General features: G+C 39.9%; 1 protein-coding gene and 1 long non-coding RNA gene across 2 annotated transcripts; both read left to right on the top strand.

The window, feature by feature from the left end:
* The first annotated feature begins 955 nt into the window (after positions 1-955).
* On the top strand, positions 956-2,239 carry LOC129769420 (uncharacterized). The gene is made up of 2 exons (XR_008741874.1): positions 956-1,609; positions 1,681-2,239. It is a non-coding gene; the product is annotated as an uncharacterized LOC129769420 (long non-coding RNA).
* A 962-nt stretch (positions 2,240-3,201) lies between these two features.
* LOC129768821 (uncharacterized) lies at positions 3,202-24,254 on the top strand. The gene is made up of 5 exons (XM_055770731.1): positions 3,202-4,043; positions 4,108-5,672; positions 15,977-16,781; positions 22,905-23,111; positions 23,167-24,254. The coding sequence occupies exons 1-5, from the start codon at positions 3,357-3,359 to the stop codon at positions 24,022-24,024; spliced, it is 4,122 nt and encodes a 1,373-aa protein (XP_055626706.1). The 5' UTR covers positions 3,202-3,356; the 3' UTR covers positions 24,025-24,254.
* The last annotated feature ends 10 nt before the right edge of the window (positions 24,255-24,264 follow it).

Genomic DNA, 24,264 nt, shown 5'->3' with positions numbered 1-24,264 from the left:
ATTCAATTTATGGAACATAGCATCATTGTAAAATAATAAATAGAGTTTTGTAGTCCAATCAGTACTTTTTCGATTTCCTAGCAACAATAAAGTCCGGTCTATACGAGAAGCAAGAGCTGTAGCGTTATTTAAGTGTGAAGCAGACGAAACAGATCTACGGGCTGCTCAAACTTTTTCCCATAAAGGAATGATTCCTGATCCATACACTACAACGCTACAAGGAAATATTTGTTGTGGATGATAGACCTAGAGAGGGGCGGCCGAAGTCGGTGTGACTGCGCAGTGTCGATCCTCTACGCAAACAAAAGCTTCTTGCAAATGAAATGTACATTTCCAAGTGCAACATAAGGGCGATTACACATTATCCGGTTTTTGTCGGACCGGTCTGAAACCCAAATGGCAAATTTCGACCGTACCAACCTCTTTACGGCGCCGTGATGCAGCCGTCTACTGCGACTGCAATGTCCGGTGACCGGACAAGCATTACACGCGATGACAATTCGCGTTGACGGCGGAATGGTGTCGACATCTCGATGCGACATTAATTTGTATGAGGCCAACTATTCTCTATCAGATTAGTCGATCCTGAGGCAGTTTTAAATTGCTAAAATTTGTATGAAATTTTTTTCTTTGCGTTATATACCTTCTAGAATCACGTTGTTCTGACCCTAATTTAAACTATTTTCTATGAATTTTCAGATATTCTCTCCAAAACTTACCATTACAATGTAAAATTATCTTTAGACACAATTTTTGTATGATATTTTTTCACTACTTGCAAGCAAAAGTGATTTTAATTTACATGGAGTACTAATTTGATTTGTAAAAAATAATATTCATTCATAATTTTATTTTTAAAAGTGTGTTCATTTCTTCTGCAAACCCATATTGTCATGCCTACTCCCCCATTTCGTAATACAAAGCTCAATGCCGTCAACACGGATAGTATTGTGCCGACGTCTGGTGGAGACATCAGTTTGTGAAAGCAAATCATTCTCTATAAGATTATCAGACCTTTTTAGTTTCAAGTTGTTTAAATTTTGAATGAAAATTTTTACTTCATGTTATTTGATTACTTAGAACCCGTGAACTGATTATCATTTAATCATTTTTGTATAATTTTCTTCATATTTTCACTGAAACTCATAGTTGTAATACAAAATCATCATCAAATATAATTATTGATCAGGGGGTTTTCTCCACTTGCAAAAGAACGTGTTACTCCATTACGAAAATAACATATTTTATAAGAAGAAGTTAATTTTCATTCATAACTTTTATTTTCAAACATGTGTTTATTGCACCTGAAAATCTATTATCACTATCATTTCCCAAAAGCAGAGCAAGAAGTTCCATGCCATCAACGCGGATTGACAGTTGTTTGTCATGTCTGTTAGTATTAGTACAATTCAGGCAGTTTTTCGTCCCATGTATTAGTATGTGTGTGCTATTGACGTTTGTTTGTTGTTTTTGAAATTCAGAATTTGCAAGTGATATGGATGGATTTACATTTACTCCTTTATTTCGCTACTGTGGAAAAAGTTTAGTGATGCAGGTTTCTGCTCAAAGCAAAGCAATGGTGAGCGATTTTATCGAGCTGAATGTGAAGGTCAGTTTTTGTTAATTTGAACACACCAAAAATAGCTCTCTAGTAATATTCTTATTGGGCATTCCACACAGTTCGACCTGACCCGGAAAGCGATCGATGACAAGGCTCGGCTCGAGGAGCTCAAGACCAAACTGTCTGTCATGTGACCGGTGATCAAGATGTTCTCCTGACCGATGCAGAAGCATCCGCTCTGTCAGAGCGAAATCATCCAGCTGGCATATCTGATTCGGTCATTTTTCGCCTAGGATCCGCGTATTGATAACTATGTGTTGATGCGAAATACGCTCGAGAAGCCGTCCCTGCCCCGGGAGTACGCGCTCGAGGAATCTGCGGAAGCAGTGATGAAATAGTTTCTGAAGGAAAATTATGTTGTTCTAATCGTAAAGATTCATACTGCAATGGTGGAATAAAAAGACACTCTAGAATAGATGGATTATCTCGTAGGCTAATTCTAAGAAAATCACAGGAAGTGAATAAATAATTGAGTAGTGCCCTTAGCTTACGAAATGTTTTTTATTGGTTCATTCAAATTCTATTGGAAATATGTGGCAACAGAGTGTATGGATTGAATAATACTGTTTGTGTAAGTTTGGAAATAAAACAATTTATATATATGGATATGGATAAATACACAGCAACTGGACTTTTAAATTTATTTGTCATTGAATTGTATTTTGAAATGGGGCGAGAAGATTCACACCTTCGACCGCTGGATCGCACCTATCGGTAATAATACCGTCCTGATGCAGGATGCGCGTAATTTTCGCAAGATCTGCCGTGTTCCTGGTGTGCCACATTTTAACACGGCCGTATATACTCTCCAAAGGAACGCAAATTTGAGAAGACTCGTAATTGCTGCAGCAGCTGTGGGTTTAAGGTTTTCCGTCTGCACTCAGCTGCATGTAACCGGAATATTTGAAGCAATGTTTACCTGTCAAATCCACATATAAATAAATGCATATATGTGTTTGTGAGAGATGTACGGTTTTGTGTAGCGCGAGGTCTCTTTCACATTGTGGTCTGGTTTTCCGTCCAAACCCAGCGGTGCTTTTTGAAACCGGTCCGGCAGAAACCGGATAATGTGTAATCGCCCTAAGTCTTGATTTGAGTGAAGATTTTCAGTTTGGTGCCTACAGGCGATGTTTGAGCCTTTATTGATGCAAATACAAATAATATATAATTAAGCAAATACATTTAGAACAATGCAAACAAACTCCCAAAACTGTTCAAAAACAACGTGGTGATCGCAATCGCATTTTTTTCCCATGAAAGAATTTTCACAACCAAAGTGAAATTCAATCAACGAAATGATCGTGTGGTAGCCAGGAATTGTTTATAAAGTCAATGAGAGAGCCCCTATGTGGAATCATATTAATAAACTTGTTTCTGAAAAAATATTCACTTCGGATGGATTATGCTCCACAATGGTTAATGTTCAACAAGTTAAACAGGAGAATAAAAAACAGTCGTAATAAATTTTCATATTTTCATGATAAAAACATCAAAATCAAACTCGAAATTTCCAAACTGTTTATTTCGCAAACCCCTCCCGATCTTCTTTATCGACCCGTTGAAATTCTTTGTTTTGACGGTAACGCCAAAAGGAGTTTATTCCAGAGAAAGATCAAGCTCAGTGTTCAGCATTAAAAAAAAGTGTTTTTATCCGATGCTTCTGAGCTACTAGTTCCTTCTAAAGTGAAGAAACAAACGATGGGTTGGTGAAAATCATGCCATCATTAATCGAACTATGTCCTGCGCGGGTTTAGCTAAAGAACAGTGCAACCGAGAGCAGCAACAGCCGAAGCAAATTTTGAGTCTACCACCAAATGTGAATGGCCGTCGTCGGGGAACGCTAGAAATTCGTTTTCCCGAAAAGTCTGAAGACGGATTCGAAGGAATTCAGTGGAAAAGCACTAAAAGTTATCCCCTGGTCGAAATACAGCTGCTCTGGTGGGGTCAGCAAGTGTCGCAAAACAGCCCGAAGGCTGTTCTTCGTTGGGAGCAGGGTAAAACCCGAACGGTGTCAAAGCTGCAGTACGAAATATTGACCAGTGCTGAGTTGTTTCGCAAATACCTGCGGACCGCTGAGCCCATCCAGGCGCGTCTGGTTTCCTGCAGAACGAACACACTGATCGGAACTGCTCAAATTCCGGTTCCCGGAAAGTTAGTGAATTTTCGTGCGTGCGGTGAAGAGTTCGAATCTAGCAGCAGTGCAGCGATTTTGAGTGGAAGGGGTTTCAACCTTGGGGAGATCTGCGTGCTATTTTGTTTGTCATTCGAGAAAATTGCTGTGAAATTCGAGGATAAGGAGAATAAGAAGGATATAGTGCAAAGCTCCGCGATGCCACTGCCAATGGTGAGGCTGGAGCGTGAGACGGGATTGACTGTGCGGGGAGTGCCAGCACCGTTACACAACGACATAACCCAGAAACAGGTAAGAGGCAATAGATTTTAATTCGCCGCTAGAGAACCTCTGTTTACAATTATTGTTTTTCCAGGCGAAAACCTTCCACTCGTTGGACAATCAATCACGGGTCAATGTGCTTAACTACTTGTCGGGTAAAGTTCTATCCGACTGTGAGGATGAAGCATTGACCGACATTTGTTCTATTTCTCCTGCGCAAAGTATGATTGAGGCGTTGAACAAAATCGAAACCCCTTCCAAGTCAAAAAAGGATGCCTATGTGAGGGCAGTTGATTCCGCGAGGGTAATCATTGAAGGGCTTAAATTCACCAAGGCCGGATTGAAAGAAGTTTTCCATAAAGCGAAACTGGGTGCTTTAACAGAGATGACATTCCTGATTAAAGTGAAAACAGTATCGCAACTCGACACGATGACGAGAACCAAATTCACATCCAATTCTGTTTCTGACAACGGGGAAGTGACCTTCAATGCAAAAGGAATAGTGAAATTAGATCTCCCCAGAAAATATGACGATTTTCAATTTGAGTTTCTTTTGTACTTGATCTTGAGACCAACGTTTCACCAGAAAACTCCAGGAAAAGGTGTTTTGATTGGTTCTTCCATAATAAAGTTTGACGAACTGCTGAACAACAGATTTGGCTGTCACAAGAAATGTCCTGTTAGGCTTGTGTCCGATGACATAATGCTAGGAATGTTGACGGTCAGAATGGAACTAGGTTCGCGTGGACTTCATTTTGGCCCGGAACTGATGGACGCTCTGCAGGGGGATAAGGAAAATGTATCGATTAGCAGTTCTTCTAGTGAGAGTGAACCGCGTCACGTTTGCTGGACTTTTAAACGTCCTTCCAAAAATTCTATGCCACCTCCAAATTGTCGCATACATCATCAATGCTGTCCAACTACCCGAAGTCAAGATGAACGTGGTTCCGGTGAATATCAGAAATCGAATCCGCCAACGCCGAGTCAAGAATCTTCCAGCCAGCAGCGATCCGCTGCTCACAATCCTCGCCCACAAGCGGACAAAACTTCAGAAGATAACGGACCAAAAACTATGGACATTCAGGAGGATTATCAAGAACCTCCCAAGAATCTACTTCACGGAATACTTCACTTTGGTCAGATGAGGGATGCCCCGTCGCTACCCGCAGGAGGATACTTCCTCGTTGCGCACAGTTTTTGGTCCGACGAGGACAGACCAGTTCTGACAACCGAGCTGAGCCAGGATGGCAAAGGGTTCAATTATTTAATCACATTTCCCGTACTGCCCAACAATAGCTTCCTCGATCGGACCAAAAATCAGCACATGCTGGTCGAGCTGTGGCAGAAAAGTCCCGGTGCGGGCGAGAAACTGGTGGGACTAACACGTCTCCCGTTGCATCAGTTTTACATCGCATTCCGTGACGCTCAGCTTGCGGAGCATCTGGCACGAGCCAAGCTTCCTGTTATATCGATCGATGACTGGAGTGGCATCAGATCGCCACTGGTGTCCGATCCCTGCGGACAGGTGCAAGCGGTGCTGGCTATCGGGACGGAAAATCAAATCGAGTACTTCAAGATGTCGCGTGGCCTGAGCCACACTTCGGGGGATGCACCGATGGTTGAAAGTAGTGCGGCTGTCCCAGCTGTTGAGGATGTAAGGTAAGAGAGTTTTTGCTCGATTCGAACCCAAAGGACGTTAGCTGTGTTCTTCAGCTAAGCAGAAAATTAATTTGGATGTTTGCTTTGATTTGTCATCATTATTGCCCGTTTGTATGCAATTCCGACGAGAGTAACCTTACTAAAAATGGATTCTGTACCATGTCTGATAAATAACAAATGTACGATTGAAAGATACTGCAGAAGCGCATGGAACATCTGTTCAAGACTTCCATCAAAGCCACGTTGAAAATATTTGTTTCGGTTTTTTTCTAGCTAGCTCAATATGTTGGTACTTTTTTATGCGTTCAAAAAAGAAAATATTTCTTCTCATTCTTGCACGTGCTTTTCGCTTCACGTTCATTCGTTTCACTCTTCACACTGAAGCGAAGTTTCTGATCGTCATTTTAGAACTGATTGAAACATTCATTTATTCGAGCAGGGTGTCTTACAGCAATTTGCATCACGGGAAAAAACACCGTAGAAAATTACCTAGTTAATCGACCCTTTCCAAACTTTCAGACTATAAACCATTAGTAAGTTTTGGCATATTTATTTCATTCAACTTAAATACTATGACAGTATGCTCGCATCTTAAGGTGAAGGTGGAAGCTAGCCATTGTAGTAGTATAGGTAAACCCACGTGTAAAAATGGGGTAATAGTGTTTGTGAGAGAAGAGCGAAGCACATGTAAATAGATCAATTCACTTATCAGACTGTGTGGCGCTTCATTGACACTGACAATACTGATTATACGCGAGCGTAACATGAGCAAATTTATAACACATGCGAATAGGGCCTCTTTTGATATTAACAAGTTCTTCCGCATGCTGATAATTCCTTCATATTTTCCTTCGTTGGTCGTATTGTTTTCACATATTCACGTTGGAGAGCCTTAACTCTTCTCTTCGTTGGCCGAGACATTTTGATTGAATGTAGTACTTTTCCGTTTATTGTTTTTGAAAGCATAGGCAGCCGTGGCAGTGTTCCGAGCTCTGCAATACAATTTTCTTACTCAATGTTGAAGTTGCTAAAACTTACATTATAGACCCATTAAACGTAAAAATAATGATTGTATTGATATCAACACAATTTTATTCTATTGATTTTCATGATATGAAACGCTATGACTCAGGAATAACATTTTATTGAGTGGTTTTGATAGATGTTTCGATGATGTTGTCTGGCATCAGTGTCAAAAAAATAACGATGCTTTCACCAATACAAACAAAACCATTGTCGAAGATTGAAAAATGAAAATTTAACTTTCAGAGCACTTGCTCGAGTTTTCCGACGTTGTTCACTATACAGTGCGACAGCAGATGAAAATTTAATATCTTGTGAGTAATCGATTAGAGTTTGGCTGATATTACTTCATGGGAAGTGTGCGAAAATGATCATTTTCTCCACACTGTTTCGCAAAATTATTGATTTTCGGGCGAAGGGTGAGGGAGGGAGATGAAAGAAATGAGCGCCATTGTGGCAGCCATTTGTGGCTAGCTTCCACCTTCACCTTAAGCTTAACTCCACTCACAAGGTTATGTATAACATCTGGCTGCAGCTTCTTTTGCACGGGAACCAACTTTTTTTCTTCATGTCTTCCTCGCATTTCACCGCCTTAGGATGCTTCCGTAATGCTCGATTCATAATGGCTTCATCATGTCCTTGGGCACGAAAGTAACACGTTGGTTTCCTACCACTCCACGACATCCTTGGAATACTGACACGAAGCTAGATCCGATTAAAAGATCGTAGGGCCCTCATGTTGCTTTAACAGTGCAAGCAGACGCTTCTGTAGACACTCCTTGAGGTAGATCTACCCGTTTACAGTCACGGTAGTCACGAACGGCGCAATCCAATTGCCACATGATTCAATCGCTTGCCAAATCATGTATTTGTTGGCAAACTTCGAACGTTTCTGCTTCCTCACTTCCTCCGGAACATCAAACTTGTGCTGGGCGGTGAAGAACAGTAGCCCCGGAAGTTGCTCCGGAAGTCCGTCGTGACGAAACGTTTAATAACACGGCCCACCGTTGACTGTACGATTCCGAGTTGTTTCCCGTTGTCCCGATGCGCAAAATCAATTCGCGACGTTGTTTTTCGGGTGACGCCATTTTTTCCTTTTTTTTCGAAAAAATTACAACGATAAAAATACAGTGTAAACAATACACTCTACACTACTTCTACACAAATTTTAAAAGCGAAAATACCCAATGGGTGATTTTCTACAGCGTTTTTTCTAGGATAAAATACGATGTGGACACCCTTTACATTTAAATGAAAGTTTCGTTATTGTTTTCGAAATGTACTCACTGAAATGGATGAAAACGGTGAGTTTAAAGGTTGTTGAGTAGATCAGTGACCAATCAGTTGCTGGTGGTGTAATGGTAAGCGTAACTACTATGACTATTTATATATCACTTTTCTCGGAAGACGATCCGGAGCAAGCAATTTTGGATGGATGAAACCCTTCAACGACTCTATTGGATAATGTCTATATCCGCGATAACCTGTAACACTGTAACTTTTGAAATATTGCAACCATAGGTGAAATAATTAAGGCTAATAGAGATGGGGGTTGCTATGTTTGGTTTTGACATTCGATAAGCTGTTTTAAAGATGGCGACGAATGAAAGAAAAAGTGCGCGAACGGATTTTGTGCAGCCGTAATGGAAATCTCGACACGTCGATACGTCAACTTGCAAAAAACTGGATTGGCTCTAATCTACTGTTAACATAGCGTCAAAAAAATTTCTGAACATTTTACTATCGAAAGGAATCCAAGAAATGATAAAAATATTCCTCTCTATTCGAACTGTGACTCGGAAAATAAGAATATCGCCCAGATACGTCCAAAACTCAAAGAAACGTTCTGGATTGCAGTCGCACAAAATTCAAAACAGCCATATCTGCAATGATAATTAAAAACTTACGGTCTGGATGATTTTAAACCTGCCTTTTAAACTGCAAATGCAAAAATGAAGAAATGCAATACTTTGAGTCGAAAAAGTTGATGATATTTCCCAAAAAATATCTGTCGGAATCGTTTGAAACTCACAGGGGACTCCGACTCTCCTGTCGGCTCTTTAACGTGATGCTGGAAGGTGTTATATGGAGTGCGGGCTTCAACATGCGGGGCACGATTTTCAACAATTCTAGTTAGTTTTTCTCATTTTCCGGTGATGTGGACATAACGTTTGCATTAAAAAAATGGACAAAAATTGCCGATTTTTCATGGATTTACCTCCACACGCACTGACGAAACCAGCCATGCAGCATCAATCATAGTAACTGATAAGTCAGCAGAAAAAAAATTGACAGCTCTATAAGTCGAACTCGAACCGTTAAAACAGTGAAGCTACTCCGTTTAGAAGTGTACGCGTTCAAAGAACGGTACCCCGCCGAGTCGAAAACGGACATCTTGCGGCACTTGGTGGACGTCGGATACGCCCGTTTTATTGGACAACAATCAGAGCATCGAAAGAAAATCCGGTTCCGGACGGCCAATGACCCAGAGCGACAAGAAGCTCCAAAGGATGCTTAAGAGGAAGATCAAGGGAAAAGTGGCTACATAGTTGGGTGCGCTTGGCCGGGAGGTCGGTGCAATCGTCCAAACAGTGAAAAAGTACCTGACGAACATGGACATACATGTCAGCAAGCGGATATCCTGTTAACTGGTCTCGGAGCTGCAGGCAATGACGCGGCGGCAGCGGCTGAATAAGATGGTTAAGTTGATTTTCCCGGCGATTCGCGATATATCGGTGGTGATGGACAACGAGATCTCACCCTGGATGGCAACGACTGGCAGGGCACTTCTTATTTCTACCACCACGAAAGAAGTGAGCGCTCCGAAGTGAAGTTTATTTCACACACCAAGTGCTGCTGTGGCTGACAATCAGCGAGAAGGGTATGTCAAAGCCGCTCTTCTTTAGCTCCGCACTGTGAACCTGTTTTCACGGGGAAATTTATAGTACGAAGTGCCTGCGGAAGATTCGTCGTTCATCAAGAAATAAAATAAGGGCGAAGACGCGGTGTTTTGGCCGGATCTGGCGTCGGCCAGCGATCGTCAGAGGAAATTGAGCGGCTGAATATCGATGTGGTACCCAAGTAGGCGAACCCGCCCAGCGTCCCCCAGCTACGTCCCATCGAGAATTTCTGGGCAAACCTGAAGCGTAAGATCTACTCCAACAATTCTGTCGCGAGAACTGAGAAAGAATTGATAAATAAAACGAAGAAAGAACTCAAAAACATGCCTACATACATTGTTGTGCCTCCTTGTGATTTCCTCCCATCCAAGCGGGACCAATTTACGCTAAACCAAACCAAATTTGAATAAGTTCAAAAGTGCTTGCACTTTTCAGGAAAAAGCAGGAGTAAAATAAAACTGAACCTTCGTTGTGCGCTGATTGAACTAGAATGAATTAATTCTTCCACAAGAGATGGAAACTAGCACATTTTGCTCCTTTTGTGTATGTGTTGGTGACAGCGGATGCTAGCAAACGCGCTAAAAATTTACAGATGCAAGTGCAGCACGAATGCATTGGTCGGCCATTAAATGGGGGTAACACTGAACGCAACACGCATGTTTTCGTCCACCGAATGTTCCGGTTAACTGCCGGAAGGCCGCGTAGAATTTTTTTTTTTTGCAAGTATGCTAATATAATTACCATCCATGGGAAATTTATCAAACTCAATTATCTGTCTTAGTTTTTTTTATTAGTTTTCATCCGAAAAATGTTTTTTAATGCAAACGTCAATCGGAAGAACACATGCGATGATAGCGGATTTTTATACCCGACTAAAACACGAAGCAGGGTTGGATGGGCTTAGGATCATTGCGTTTGAAACTAAATACATGCTAGCAGGAAAGGCTGATCGTAACTGAATATTTAAAGATCCGGGGACCCTTAAAAGGTTTAATGGCTTGCGTGGTTTTGTAGAATCATTTCGAGAAGCAACGATTCTTTCTTGCCATTACGAGAACAATAAACTAATTGGTCATATGTCGCATTTTTTTTTTTATTTCAATGTACGCATTGCATTGAGTATTTAAAGAGAGCCATCGTCCGTGCATCGCCATTCAACAAGCATCCAACACGCGTCTAACAGATGCACACAGTTGCAACGATAGAAATGAAACATCGCGAGAATGACTGTTTATGAAAAATCGTTTCTCGACTCTCGGTGAAAACCGCCAACAAAGCTAGGAGCTTGTTTACATCAGAACAAAGCCAATACGCACGAGAGCAAATACGAATGGCAAATAAAAGTATCGAAGGTGAATAAGAAGAATAAGCGACCTTTGTTGTTTCGGACACAGAAAGATTCTGAGAATTTTTCTTAGAGGATATGTAATACTTATACGCTAGCGACAGCTTACTTACTATGCAAGGGTGGAGTTTACTTCGTAAATATTCTCTTTTCGCTATCCGCCTTCGTTGTTTCTATTCTAGCGGCTGCGTAAGTTGTCCGTTATTGACAGCTCTGTTCGAACAAATGTATGGAGAAATAGGAATGCTTCCAATTTTCATCAATTTAAACCATATACAGGCTATGGGATTGTAATGTATAGCATATCAAACAAATCTTAGAAAATTTCCGATTCAATGCAAATCGTTAAAATCCGGTCACAGCAAAAATAGTTATTAACGTTAACTTTATTTCATAAAAACGTGACCTGTTTTCTGATTTGACACTCTTTAATGAAAGACGTAGTCCTACGTCAAAAATCACTGCAAGCGATGAATATCAACTTGGCTTCAGTGATATCCATCTCAAATTATTGATAGTAAGGGAGGTGCGTGAATGCAGGTTTACCGAAATTCATTCGTGCTGTTTTCATTCAATATAGTAAACAAAGCTCCCGCGTCATTGATATGATTGAAATCAACTTTTGCGAGATATGGGGCCGGATTCTCGAATACACTTACGGTGGAAACAAAATAAACGGCACGCCATTGAACTACGTTTTACGAGTTAGTGAAGTGTCGAAGATAATAATGAGTTTTCAGGCAGAATGAGCACTTTTCAAATAAAAAATCATTAATGAAAATTAACTTCTCCGTATCAAACTGGTATTCAATGTGAGTGGAAAACTTTGTTTTCTTCATGTGATATAATAATCTCATACAAAAATTTCATCTGAAGATAATTTGATATTATAATGATAAGTTTAGTGAGAAACTAATCTCGTATCCAGATGTCGACACCGTACCGTTGTCATCGCTGTTACGTTTCATTCCGTTTCCACCGTGAGGTGTATTCGAAGTGTATTCAAGAATCAGGGCCTGATTCTCGAATACACTACGAATACACTTCGAATACTCGTCCAACAAATTTACAACTATGTTCATTCATATTCATTCTGTGTTATCTAAGCTTCCATTAAAGTTCGAGTCATGAGAATTCATTCAGATTTATTCATTGCCATTGAATTGTCAGGAATGTTGTGACTGTTCATTTTCAATATCCCGACAAGTGTATGATTTTCTCATTGAGACAGTGCCTTGCTTATTCAGTTATTTTTGAAGTTGCTCCGAGATGGCAACGCAAATCGGTGGTGCAAGCGGAAATGCCAACAAAAGATTTACTAAGGGTTAGGGATTGCATAGGCTTGGACGGCGAGGAAGCATTCTGAAAAATCGATCCGAGTAGCGAATTGAAACTTCGTCAGCCAGAGCTAGATGTTGGCATTTTCTCCGCCATTCCTATAACACAGTTTGACCCGCCTGTGAAAAAAAGCTCGAATTATTCCCAATGCGGTCGTGTATTGGACACCATCCTTCTATTTATTTTTGTTGTGGCGCGATCTTGCACCTCTGTTCTTTTTTGACCTTATTTGCCAACAGACTCAAATTCCGAACACTTCATTTTAAAAACTAAATTTATTGAACATCAATGTTATGAACAATTGGATAATGAAAATCCCGATAGTCTTGAGCATATACCATTCAGTATAACAATATTTATAGGTATCAAAACAACATTGATATTCAGTAAATTAAGCTTTTGAAATGAAGTGTTCGGAATTTGAGTAAAACATTAAGTGTTCTAAATTTGAGTCAAAATGGTACTTTTTCACATCGGAGTCTTTTGAAGCATTTTGACAAATGGTATTGGAACTGCATATTCACTATGTAAAATGAAAGCATTTTAACAGAAACGAAAACCTTGCTTGCTTGAACAGTTTAAAAACGCCTCTTCCTCGGCATACATTATCGACTACGTCACGCTCCGCAACGCAATCCTAATTTTTGACACTATTATGAATTTTCTGTACTTCCTTATCTTCCTCAACGAATTTCACACCGTCCGAGAACGGTGTTGATATTGAATGAACTGGTATATTAATATCAATGAATGACAAAACTATGGCTATATATTAGGCTGTCAAAAAAGTCCTGCGAGGTGTCGTTGTAAGCGCGTAGTTCTAGTTGTATTCATTGTATCGAGTCATACTATAGCTTGTTGGAAAGGTATTTTTATAATATAGTCCTTGACAATGTTTTGTTTGGTTCAGTCGTTCGTGAGTTATAGTGTCGCAAATATGGAGCAAAATAAAGAGAAAATCCGACATATTTTACAGTACTACTATGACAAAGGCAAAAATGCATCTCAAGCTGCCAATAAAATTTGTGCAGTTTATGGACCCGATACAGTTTCCATTTCCACCGCACAACGATGGTTTCAACGTTTTCGTTCTGGTGTAGAGGTCGTCGAAGATGCGCCACGCTCCGGAAGGCCTGTCGTCGAAAATTGCGACAAAATCGCTGAATTAGCCGAGAAAGACCGGCATAGTAGCAGCCGTAGCATCGTCCAAGAGCTGTGGATAAGTCATCAAACCGTTATTAACCATTTGAAGAAGCTTGGATTCATAAAGAAGCTCGATGTATGGGTGCCACACACGTTGACGCAAAAAACATCTTTGACCATATCGACGCATGTGAATCGCTGCTGAATCGCAACAAAATCGACCCGTTTCTGAAGCGGATAGTGACTGGCGATGAAAAGTGGGTCACTTACGACAACGTGAAGCGCAAACGGTCGTGGTCGAAGCCCGCTGAAGCGGCTCAGACGGTGGCCAAGCCCTCGTTAACGGCCAGGAAGGTTCTGCTGTGTGTTTGGTGGGATTGTCAAGGAATAATCTATTATGAGCTGCTTCCCTATGGCCAAACGCTCAATTCGGACCTGTACTGCCAACAACTGGACCGCTTGAAGGTAGCACTCATGAAGAAGAGGCCATCATTGTCTTCCATGAGGCCGCATTGTCTTCCATCAGGACAACGCCAGGCCACACACTTCTTTGGTGACGCGCCAGAAGCTCCGGGAGCTCGGATGGGAGGTTCTTTTGCATCCGCCGTATAGTCCGGACCTTGCACCAAGTGACTAAAGGGTGTGTCACATCAAATTGCATCACGGAAAAAACGCTGTAGAAATTTAATTTTTAGGAATTATATCTTCAGCTTTCGCTTATAATCAGATAAGAGTGTATAGGTCACGTTGGTTGGAGATTCGCAAGCAGAAACTATCCAAGTTTGCCAAAAAGTACATGGTGTGGCAAGCGATCTGCTCTTGCGGAAAGCGGAGCGCCCCCTTCGTGATGACCGGCATGGTAAACGGGCAGGTTTACCTTAAGGAGTGCCTACAGAAGCGCTTACTACCACTATTGAAGCAGCACGAGGGCCCGACCATCTTCAGGCCGGATCTCGCTTCGTGCCACTATTCAAAGGACGTGTTGGAGTGGTACGAAGCCAACGGGGTCACCTTCGTGTCAAAGGAAATGAACTCGCCCAACGCGCCGGAGCTTCGCCCAATAGAGAAATATTGGGCGATTATGAAGCAGGCCCTCCGGAAGAACCCAAAAGTTGTCAAATCGGAGGCGGACTTCAAGAGAAAATGGATTTCTGTTCAAAAAAAACTACAACCTGACGTTGTACAGAACCTTATGGACGGGGTAAAGAGGAAGGTGCGAGCGTACGGGCTTGGGCTCGAAGTATGAATAAAAAGAAAATGCCAAAAGTTGTTTAATAGTTTTTATTTTAATGTCTAAAATTTTCAAAAGGATCGGTTTACTGGGCGAATTTCTACAGCGTTTTTTCCGTGATGCAATTTGATGTGACACACCCTTTACCACCTGTTTTTGTCCATGGCGAACGAGCTAGGTAGTCAGAAGTTAGCCACAAAAGAGGCCTGTGAAAATTGGCTATCCGAGTTTTTTGCCAATAAGGAAGCGAGCTTCTATAATGGGGGTATTGTGAAGTTGGCATCTCGTTGGGAACAAGTCATCGAACAAAACGGCGCACATTTGACTTTAAGCAGATGATTGTAACTAATTTTATGAAGGAATGAAAATTCAAAAAAAAATCCCGCAGGACTTTTTTGACAGCCTAATATTAGAACAAAGGAGGAAGAATGCGAAAGCTGTTTTTGCCGCTAAGCTGCTGAACGCCGAACTCGACGCTCCTAACCTCCTGGCACTAGTAAACATAAACGTTCCTGGCTACGTCCTTAGGACCTTCGATTTTTTTCGCCTGCCACGATGGAGACAGGACTACACTGGTAATGAACCAATACGAGCAATCATGCGTCATTTTCATGCCGTGTTTTATCTGTTTGATTTTAATGAGAACTCAACTCAGTTTCGAACAAGGCTACGAAGAAATTAGAATTAAGTACTCTTCATTTAGACTATATAACGTTGGATGAAATAAAACAAATAATAAATAAAAATAAATAAATAAATAAATAAATTTCAGAACGAAAAAGAGAATGAACGAAACTGAATGAATCAACTGTGAGTGGCCTGCTGTGATTGTGAGGCTTGGCGTTGGTTCAATTTCGGTATCCCGAATGCAATGGTGTAATGATCGAATGTGGTCTGAAATTCAGCTGAAAAGATTGATGCGAAAAAGATATTTCCAAGTACTGGTCTTCACATTAGCTCTGCTTCACGGTTAGAAAATTGAAGATGTTTTCAGAAAATAACATAATTTATTTCATTAGACTGGGGATATAATCACACGGGGAGTGGTTTACAATATAATTCTTTGGTTGTATTCAAATTATGTTCCGCCGTTAATCTTGTTGTTTGTTTTGCTCGGAAGTCCTACGTCGATAATGGATTTCTTTTCCCAAAATATATCCATAAATTTTTCCGCAGAATTCATCAATGAGAATGGTGAAAAGGTTTTATGGTTGTAAATGATTTGTTTCAAACGTTTTCTATTTTCTCATAACACTCGTATTTTACCTCCGTATGGCCCACATCGTCGACACATTGTTCTCATAATTATCTTCTGTTGTTCCAGCGCCCCACCAAAATCGCAAACTTCATCCTCCACCCAAACGAACGATACTCCATCTGACATTCTCGTTACTCCATCGTCCGCTATAAACAGCCGTCGAGTGTACGACGATTACCGGCCCATCAACACGACAAACTCGGGCAAACAACAGTCCGAGGTGGCAAACATGCTGTCTGCGTTTATCGAAAACCTTGCCCAACGCCTACCGATTTCGTCGGAACGCAGCACTGCCCCATGTCTGGATCAAAACGTCGCCGAACGGATCATTTCCTCGCCCCACTCGCAAGCCAACCGACCACAGGTTCGCAAAACTTCCGAACTTTTGGAAAACCTCCAGAAGGCACTTGGACAACTACCAATAGCTACTAATGGGAGCCCCGCTCTGTTGACAGCTCCTTCTGCGCAGTCAGCCCCCGAGTCGGGTTCACTCGAGTCCACTCCGATGGGCGACGAGTTCAAAGCTCCAACACTGAGCTCGGAAGAGAAACTGTTTAAAGTGTCAATCGAAATAGAGCAAGCCGTCCATCTGCCCAAACTGAATGTGAGCAAGAAGTATGGCAAGCGAAACAAGAATAGAAATGCTGGATCGAGTACGGTCCCCAGCACCGGTGGAGCCTCCAATCAGCGTTTCGAGGTGGAACCAAGCGCCTACGTAACATTTGAGGGATACAATTTGCAGCCTGGTACACCCAATACGGTGAAATCACACGAAGGAATCGTCTATACGACTGCGGTAGTCCAGAACTGTGCTAACCCTAGCTGGCGGAAGACGTTTGAAGTGTCACTTCCAGTGGATCTGATGACTAATGTAAGTTGTTTTAGTATTGAGCGTTTCCAGGTTGAATCTGCCAGAAAAATAAAAAATCATGCATGATCCTCTCCAATTTTTGATTTGAATCTGGTTCGCTGTTATGGAAATAAATCGTCAATTTAAATCGTTTCGTAACGGCGTACATAGTAGTTTGTATATCTCTATAGTGCTGATTCTAAAATGTTTTATACGTTTTTTTCAAAATATGGCTGAAATTTAAACTTTTTCCGCCCGGGGTGAATATTATACATTTTCCGGATAAGTACCTATTGCGCGCATACAGGGACGAATGATCATCTGGTTAAATTGCCTTAAAAACAAAAATTTAACTGATTGCGCGCATGCTGATAATTATGATGCGATTTTAAATCAAACAATAATCACGATAGCCACCTTAGCTGCTTGTGTTGCGTTGTGCATTGTTTTATTGCTTTGTTTATTGTTTTATTATACACCCCCCCCCCCCTATGTAACAAAAAGTAACGCAAGACGAACCCCCTTCCTTCTTATGTTACGTAACGCTAATCTTTGCAAAAAGTCAAAGTCATTAGTTTAACATAAAAAAATTGATATCTGCCCAGGTCGAAATCAAAAGTTCTTACGGAAGTTCCTTACACGCAAGTAGTGACATCGGAAGAACTTTCGACAAGTTCTTAGAATTTTGAACAAACATAGACGAAACAATTCATGCATCAGTTGGGATTGGTGCTTCTTTCTGTTGATATATACAAATGTAACTACTCATTGGTCTGAAAAAATCTTTTTATCTTAGCTTTTTCTAAAAAAACTGTATTGAAATCTTTATTTGGTTTATAAGTCCAATTTTTAAGCATAATTTTAGGTGTAGTATCATTGATTGGCATAGAAATTATTGATTAGACGATGTTGATGGTATCCACGTAATGCCAGGAACCTTGATTTTTTGAGGTGCATTGGAAATTTATTCAGTTACCGGGGGATGCTTGTTCATATTGGGCAACGAAGAGAAGGGCGCATAAAGTTACTATATGTATACCTAATGCTTAGGATATGAACAGGACAGGTATTTTTCATTCTAAGCAAAGTAATCGGGTATGTTTTTATTTAAATTTCTATTTGAAGTAAAAGCGGATGAATTCAGCATTTTCAATGGTTCGAGCTTGAATATTTCCTGTACCGATTCAATTGCTTCTTTTCGCATTGAACTGTGCTGTGAATTGAAAATTTAATTTGAAAAAAAAATCGAAAGGAAATGAATTTTCACGACAGTATGAGTGCACTTTTGGAATTTACATTCTATGTGCTTTAGTGAGAAAAAAGATAAATGATGTTATTTATTTATTATAACGCTATACGAGTAAAATAGTGCTCCCGTGGCCGAGTGGTTAGCGTCCCATATGATCATGCCGGGGGTTCGGGTTCGATTCCCGTTCTGGCCGGTGGATTTTTTTGTGAAAGAAATTATTTCCGACTGGAACTTTGGTCACGTTCCATTGGGAACGTTAATGCCATCCAAGATATGAATAAAATAGGTGAGATGGAAAAAATATTGTTAACCTCAAGCCTTTATTGCAACATTATTTAAAAAAAACGTAAATGCTCTATGAAACCCAAAAAAAAATTTAAAAATGTCTAAAAATCTATATCTACAGATTATTGGTTTGAAAAAGTCTAAAACATATTTAGAAATACAGATATGTAACCAGATATGTAATAGTAGATATGGTAACCCTGTTCCAGATGCAAAGATGCTATCGGTGCTTGCTTACTGGCTACTGGAAAATCAATTACGTGCTTCATCATCTAGGCTCAGGAAACACACCTCATTCGGTCCCAGAATCGAAGGGGCCCATGATTTTATTTAGGAATAAAAATGGAATTTTGTTACGTAACGATGACAGCTACACCCCCCTATGTCACATTAAGTAATGCAACCTCGACCCCCCTCCCTCCCCTACTCGCGTTACGTTATTTGTGCACGACACCTTAGTGCTTATTGGACACTCCGACGCTTTCGCGAATGTCGTGGCTCTTAAGGCCTGTCCAGTCATTGTGATAAAGCCAATTGAGTCTGTCAGGAAAGATGATGAAACAAGAAAAAATTTGAAGGCTAAATTAGATCCTAAAATACACGAAATATTCACGAATTTCAGAAACTGGAAAGATTGGTCGATTATTGTTAAGTGCGCGGCAGAGATATTGAGCAAGTGAAAAATGGAATTGATGGTAATCTTGGAGAGGGGTTTAGTACTTTTATTCCAAAGCCAATAAAACCGGAATTGAAAATTATTGGGATGAGTGATCGATAATCCTCCAAATAATTTACTACTTAATGAGCCAAAATGAAAACATTTCGATTGAGCATGTCACGTTCGTTGCTGAGCTTGAGCTTGGGTAGACTGTACACTTCGTAGTTGCACTTCATGATTGACCTGAACCAGTGACACAGAACACACTTCAAGCTTGGGAGTACCAAATCATACTCATTGTGCAAGTTTTTTTAAATGGTCGTCATGTCCTTACATTTACCAGTCGAAGGGAAGGAATGTTATGATATTCACGGCCAGAAGTATCGCCTCTATAGCGTGATTCGCTTGTGATTATCATGGACGGAAAATTGTTAGTGTGAATTGGTAAGAAAAGTCAGGATTTACTGCGGTGAGTGATGTGATTAGGGGTTTATCCATTTCTTTCTTTGCATAAAAACCATGGATAACAGCTCCTTAGGGGCTTAGGGCCCTCTGCTTTGGTACAGGTTCTTTTTCGGTCATGCTACTATGGAGATTCGTCATTCGCAGGCGGAGTTGAGAATGTCAAGGTCGTTGCTGAATTTGAAAATCCATGCTCGAAGTACCGTCGATGGGGGTGAAAGTGGTTTATGGGGGTGAAATTGGGTCAAAAATGGAGAAAGTTGTTATTAGTAATATCTTCACAAATGTTGCGAATATATTTGAAAGCTGTGAGCCGTTTAATAGGAGATATATTTCCACAACTTCTAATGCATAATACTGCATATATACAATAATAGTTATTATTTAATAATTCATCAAAGTTTGATGTGTAAATAGCTATCAAATAACATCTCAGAAAAAATCTCATGCCCAGCATTATACAGAGCTACTAAAACTGTAAATATTAGATAGAATGATTCTTTAAAGTCTTGTCAGATGAGTCATAACTGATTTTTAACATCAATTTTTTTTTCATTCGAATTTAATTATTTTCGAAATAATCTTCGAAATAACTGAGTGGGGATGAGAATGGGTCAAGCACAAAATTGAATTCCATGCCAAACCGATATAGTGATTGTAAGATTTTCATGAAAACTGGTAGTTTTATTGCTCATCGTACAATATTAGACTCGTATTCTTAATTTTTTTCATTAGGGTGGCCATTTCCCTTTTTCCAAAAATGACCTTTTCCATAAATTCATGAATTACTGGACCGATTAAGATGATCGGTATATCAAATTAAAGTCAATGAACTAGTTTTGTTTGAAAAACATTACACTTAAAAAACCAGATTTTGGATTCGTAATTACTGATTGTAATTGTTTTCAAAGCTTACATGGTTTCGGAACTAAGGTCATATTTTATATATTTTTTCTTGAAAACTGAGATTTTTTTACATAACATATCCGAATATCAGAGAGGTGTTTTTTTTCGTTTTCGAGTGATTTTCTAAAGTATGCATGTTTTCAGTTCTCGTTCAATATTCCTATACGATTGGACTACATCTATGCGACTAGAATCCAATTTTTATGCATATGTGGTATTTCATGTGGATTCAAATTAGTATATCGATCATCTGAATCGGCCCGGTAATTTAAATGTTATGAATTTGAAAAAAAAAAATTTTTGGGAAAAAGGGAAAAATGATTTTTGGACCATCAGTTAATTTTGTAAAATCATAACCATAACTCAAGAACAAAAAATAACGCATCTCTGAATTTTGGATATGCTATCTAAAAAAATCTTAGCTTTCAAGAAAACAATATAAAAAAAACCGCCTTTGGTCCCGAGACAATACAAAAAATACAATCAATAATTACAAGACCAAACTCCAAAATTTCTGCAAGTATAATATTTTTCGAAAAGAGACTAGCTAATTGGTGCAATCGGTGCAGTAGTTCAAATGTTATGAGTTTTTATAAAAATAGTAATTTTTGGAAAAAATGAGAAAAAAATATCTTTCGGATCACTCTAAAATGAAAACGGTCACCTATTCAAATGTAGATCATCCGAATCGGTACAATAGTTCAAAAGTTATGAATTAAAATAAAAAGTTATTTTTGGAAAAAAATGGGAAGAAATGATTTTTTGGCAACCTTAAAATGGAAATGATCACCCTAATGTTAAAAAATAGGGGTCTAATGTTTTGCGATAAAGAACAAAACTACCACTTTTCACGAAAATCTGAGAACCACTATATCGGTTAGACATCGAATGGCTGTATATAAACTTTTCTATCGCACTTCTATGTGGGTTGACACTATTTTCGTAACTCGTAACTTTCGTAATAATCATTCAAGACACTTACATGTTGTTAAATTAGCTTGAAATTATTGAGAAATTGATTTCTAAACACAATTCTTAATAGAAAGCAATATTCACTACTTTGACCCATTGTCACTCCCCCTTACGAGTGTTCATCATTAGAGAACATTTCTACGTAATCAAAATTGTGTTTTACTCTAATTTACGATAGTTATTGAATGTCATTCGGGTAAACGTGTTTTGAATGGTATTCGGGTAAATGTTACACACATGATGATTCGCGGTGCAGACTATCCGCGAAAGCGAGTTCCATGATAATTCTATTGAGCTTCCCGCAGTTTGTCAGTGAAAGGTAGGCACTTGCTCTTTTGTTTTAGTTTTACCTTTCACTTTGTCCGACCTTACAGATGGATAGTTTAATGATTTCTGTATTGGTATATCTCAATGCTGAAATATCTTTATTTCATGTTTGCACTTCATTTTTAGTCCGCCATTTTAAGTATTCGGGGTGATCTTGCCAGATTATTCCGCGGATAATCGGGGTTCTACTGTATTATCTATAAGATAAATCCTCCTGCTCAAACCTTTGTAGGGGTATGAGGTGGGTCATGATAATCTTTATGTTGGGAGGTGATCATTGTTTCACACTCCTATACTCGCGCATAGGTCTGTGAGACCGAGAAATTAATAATTCGTTCATTTCTCAGAAAATATCAACACAACGACTTTGCGAATCTTTCTAGTTTCATTATCCGTCGTTCGTCATCGTTTAGCTCATCGTATGTGTTGGTACGAAGGGGACGTGTGTCACTTTTCTAACACCTTCGGTCTGAGACTCCGACGCGAGTATAGGAGTAACTTTTTGGACTAGTAACCTTTTTCCTATTTTAGAATATTATTCAATGAAATGTATAAATGAATGTTAGTGGTGTGGAATATTTATTGAATATAATGCATAAGATCATTACCGGACTATTCTTTTTTGATTTTAGTCCTTTTTGCCACCGGATTGAACGGATTCATATATTATTCGTTGTTATATTCATACGTGCAAAAGCAAAATACAAATGTTTGACTTTCGTATAGTTATTCGCTAAATACAATGGACTTACACACTTGTGAAAGAAATGCACTTGTGGAAGAATTGTAAATTGGTAACTGTAAAAATTGGTGGCTTATGGCTATTTTTTACAGTTACAGTTTCGGGGATATTTTTTATAGTATAATATATGGACTGAATAATACCGACAAGAGAACAAGTCGCAAGAAGTTCCTAAAAATCCTCTATATCATCTTTTTATGCCCCATTAAAAAAACAGGCATTCGATTAATACGTTTTTATGTTATAACTCTTTATACTTTCCTGGAGTATATCCAGTTGCTTACTTTTAATTAATAACAGGAAAAAAAGCCGAATTTCGTTATTTGTGTTGGAGTATCAAAAAATTTCTGGAGTTTTTTCGTTCAAGTATCCCCTCTTCTTCAAATAAATGCAAATAAAGCCTGAAAATACACAACAGCAACATTACAGAGAAGTTAAACTTTCGGTTTTACACGACAGTACAGGAGGGTTAAAAATTGTATGTACTCTTACGAATCGTATGACTCTTACGAATTCTTATTCTTAATTCCACATCTTTCACAGGACGAGAAACGTTTCATACTGAAAATTTGGCGCAAGGCTGTCAACAATAGCGATGTGGCGAAATGTCGCATGCTGCCAGCTCCGATGGAGGATGCGGTGGTCGGATTCACCGCCGTGGATTTGAGTGTCTTTCTCAACGGAATGCCATGCATCCTTGGATGGTATAATATAATGGATTTCTCCGGTCGCTGCAATGGGCAGATCAAGGTGCGTTTTTTTCTCCGAGCATAATCACGATTACTGAAACTTACAATTTTTGTAGGTAAACATCAAACCACTGGAGAATGTAACGATCTACAAAGGAATGGATGAGAGCACCAACTTCCAGATCCCGCTCTCGATCGACGTGGAGTGTGGTGGAACGGACGCGAGCAATATCTCGCTGAGCCGGGCATTGAAGCGTAAGTTCACGGAGCTGGAGGAAATATCGCAGCGGCTGAAGGCGCGACTGTTCGACGTGACAGGCGATGAGAATGTCGATCCGGATGATGAATTTGAAAGAGATCTGAATACCGAGGCTGACGAGGGTGATGATGAGGATTGGAAAGATCCTCTGGAGGACAACTCGAGCCAGAAACGTAACAGCCAACATCCGAATGGTGCACTAACATGCACCACCAATACTTCGTCGTACACAATGTCTGCAGAACGTGGTCGTGTTCCGGAGCGTAGTTTAACCGGCTGTTCCGATCGTTCTACGGAGCAATCGGGCATTGACGAGAACGAGCATCTGATACTGGAAAAGCTTCTGAAGCAACACGATTTGGACACGTTGATCAATCCGGCCATTCTCAAAAATTTATTGAACCCATCGATACTATCAACGGCAGAGTCTACACCAATGAGCAACCCTTACGCTAATCTACCGGAAAGCGAATCATCCGGAGAAACCAGTCAGGATGCGGATATGATTGAAGATTCTGCTGAAGCGGGTGGGTCCACTTCGGACAGAGTGAAACTAATCTCATCTGCTTTGCAGCGAGCAACCATCTCCGATGCAAATGAAACACGCATTGGAAACAGGAACGGCGAAACGGACGGCGGGATGCAAGAATGTATCGAGCAACAACGTCAGCGCGAAGCACCGGAAGGAGAACCAATGAAGGTAAACAATAAGTAAATTATACATTCTGTGTTCTTTTCGATAGATATCTAAGGACATACAGCTGCTATAGTTAATCTGTCACACAGTTCATTTAGGCCAAAATAGTAGAACATAAGGCGCAATAGACAGGACGAATGAAATACGCATGCACACACACATCCGTTGATGTAGTGATTTGGAAATTGTTCGATCACATTTCTTGAACTAAATTAAAATAAATTCGCACTGCTAAAAGCGCTTCCAAACAGGGCGAAG

The sequence above is a fragment of the Toxorhynchites rutilus genome, chromosome 2 (assembly GCF_029784135.1).
Source record: "Toxorhynchites rutilus septentrionalis strain SRP chromosome 2, ASM2978413v1, whole genome shotgun sequence".
Classification (NCBI taxonomy): Eukaryota; Metazoa; Arthropoda; class Insecta; order Diptera; family Culicidae; genus Toxorhynchites; species Toxorhynchites rutilus.
The sequence above is the reverse complement of the archived record's forward strand: the minus strand, read 5'-3'. Positions and strand labels throughout refer to the sequence as shown.

Bases quoted from the DNA above. Each gene is read 5' to 3' on its own strand.
- LOC129768821 (XM_055770731.1), top strand. From the start codon at position 3,357: ATGTCCTGCGCGGGTTTAGCTAAAGAACAGTGCAACCGAGAGCAGCAA. The intron at 4,044-4,107 runs GTAAGAGGCAAT...TTGTTTTTCCAG, and splicing joins ACGACATAACCCAGAAACAG to GCGAAAACCTTCCACTCGTT. The intron at 5,673-15,976 runs GTAAGAGAGTTT...CTGTTGTTCCAG, and splicing joins CCAGCTGTTGAGGATGTAAG to CGCCCCACCAAAATCGCAAA.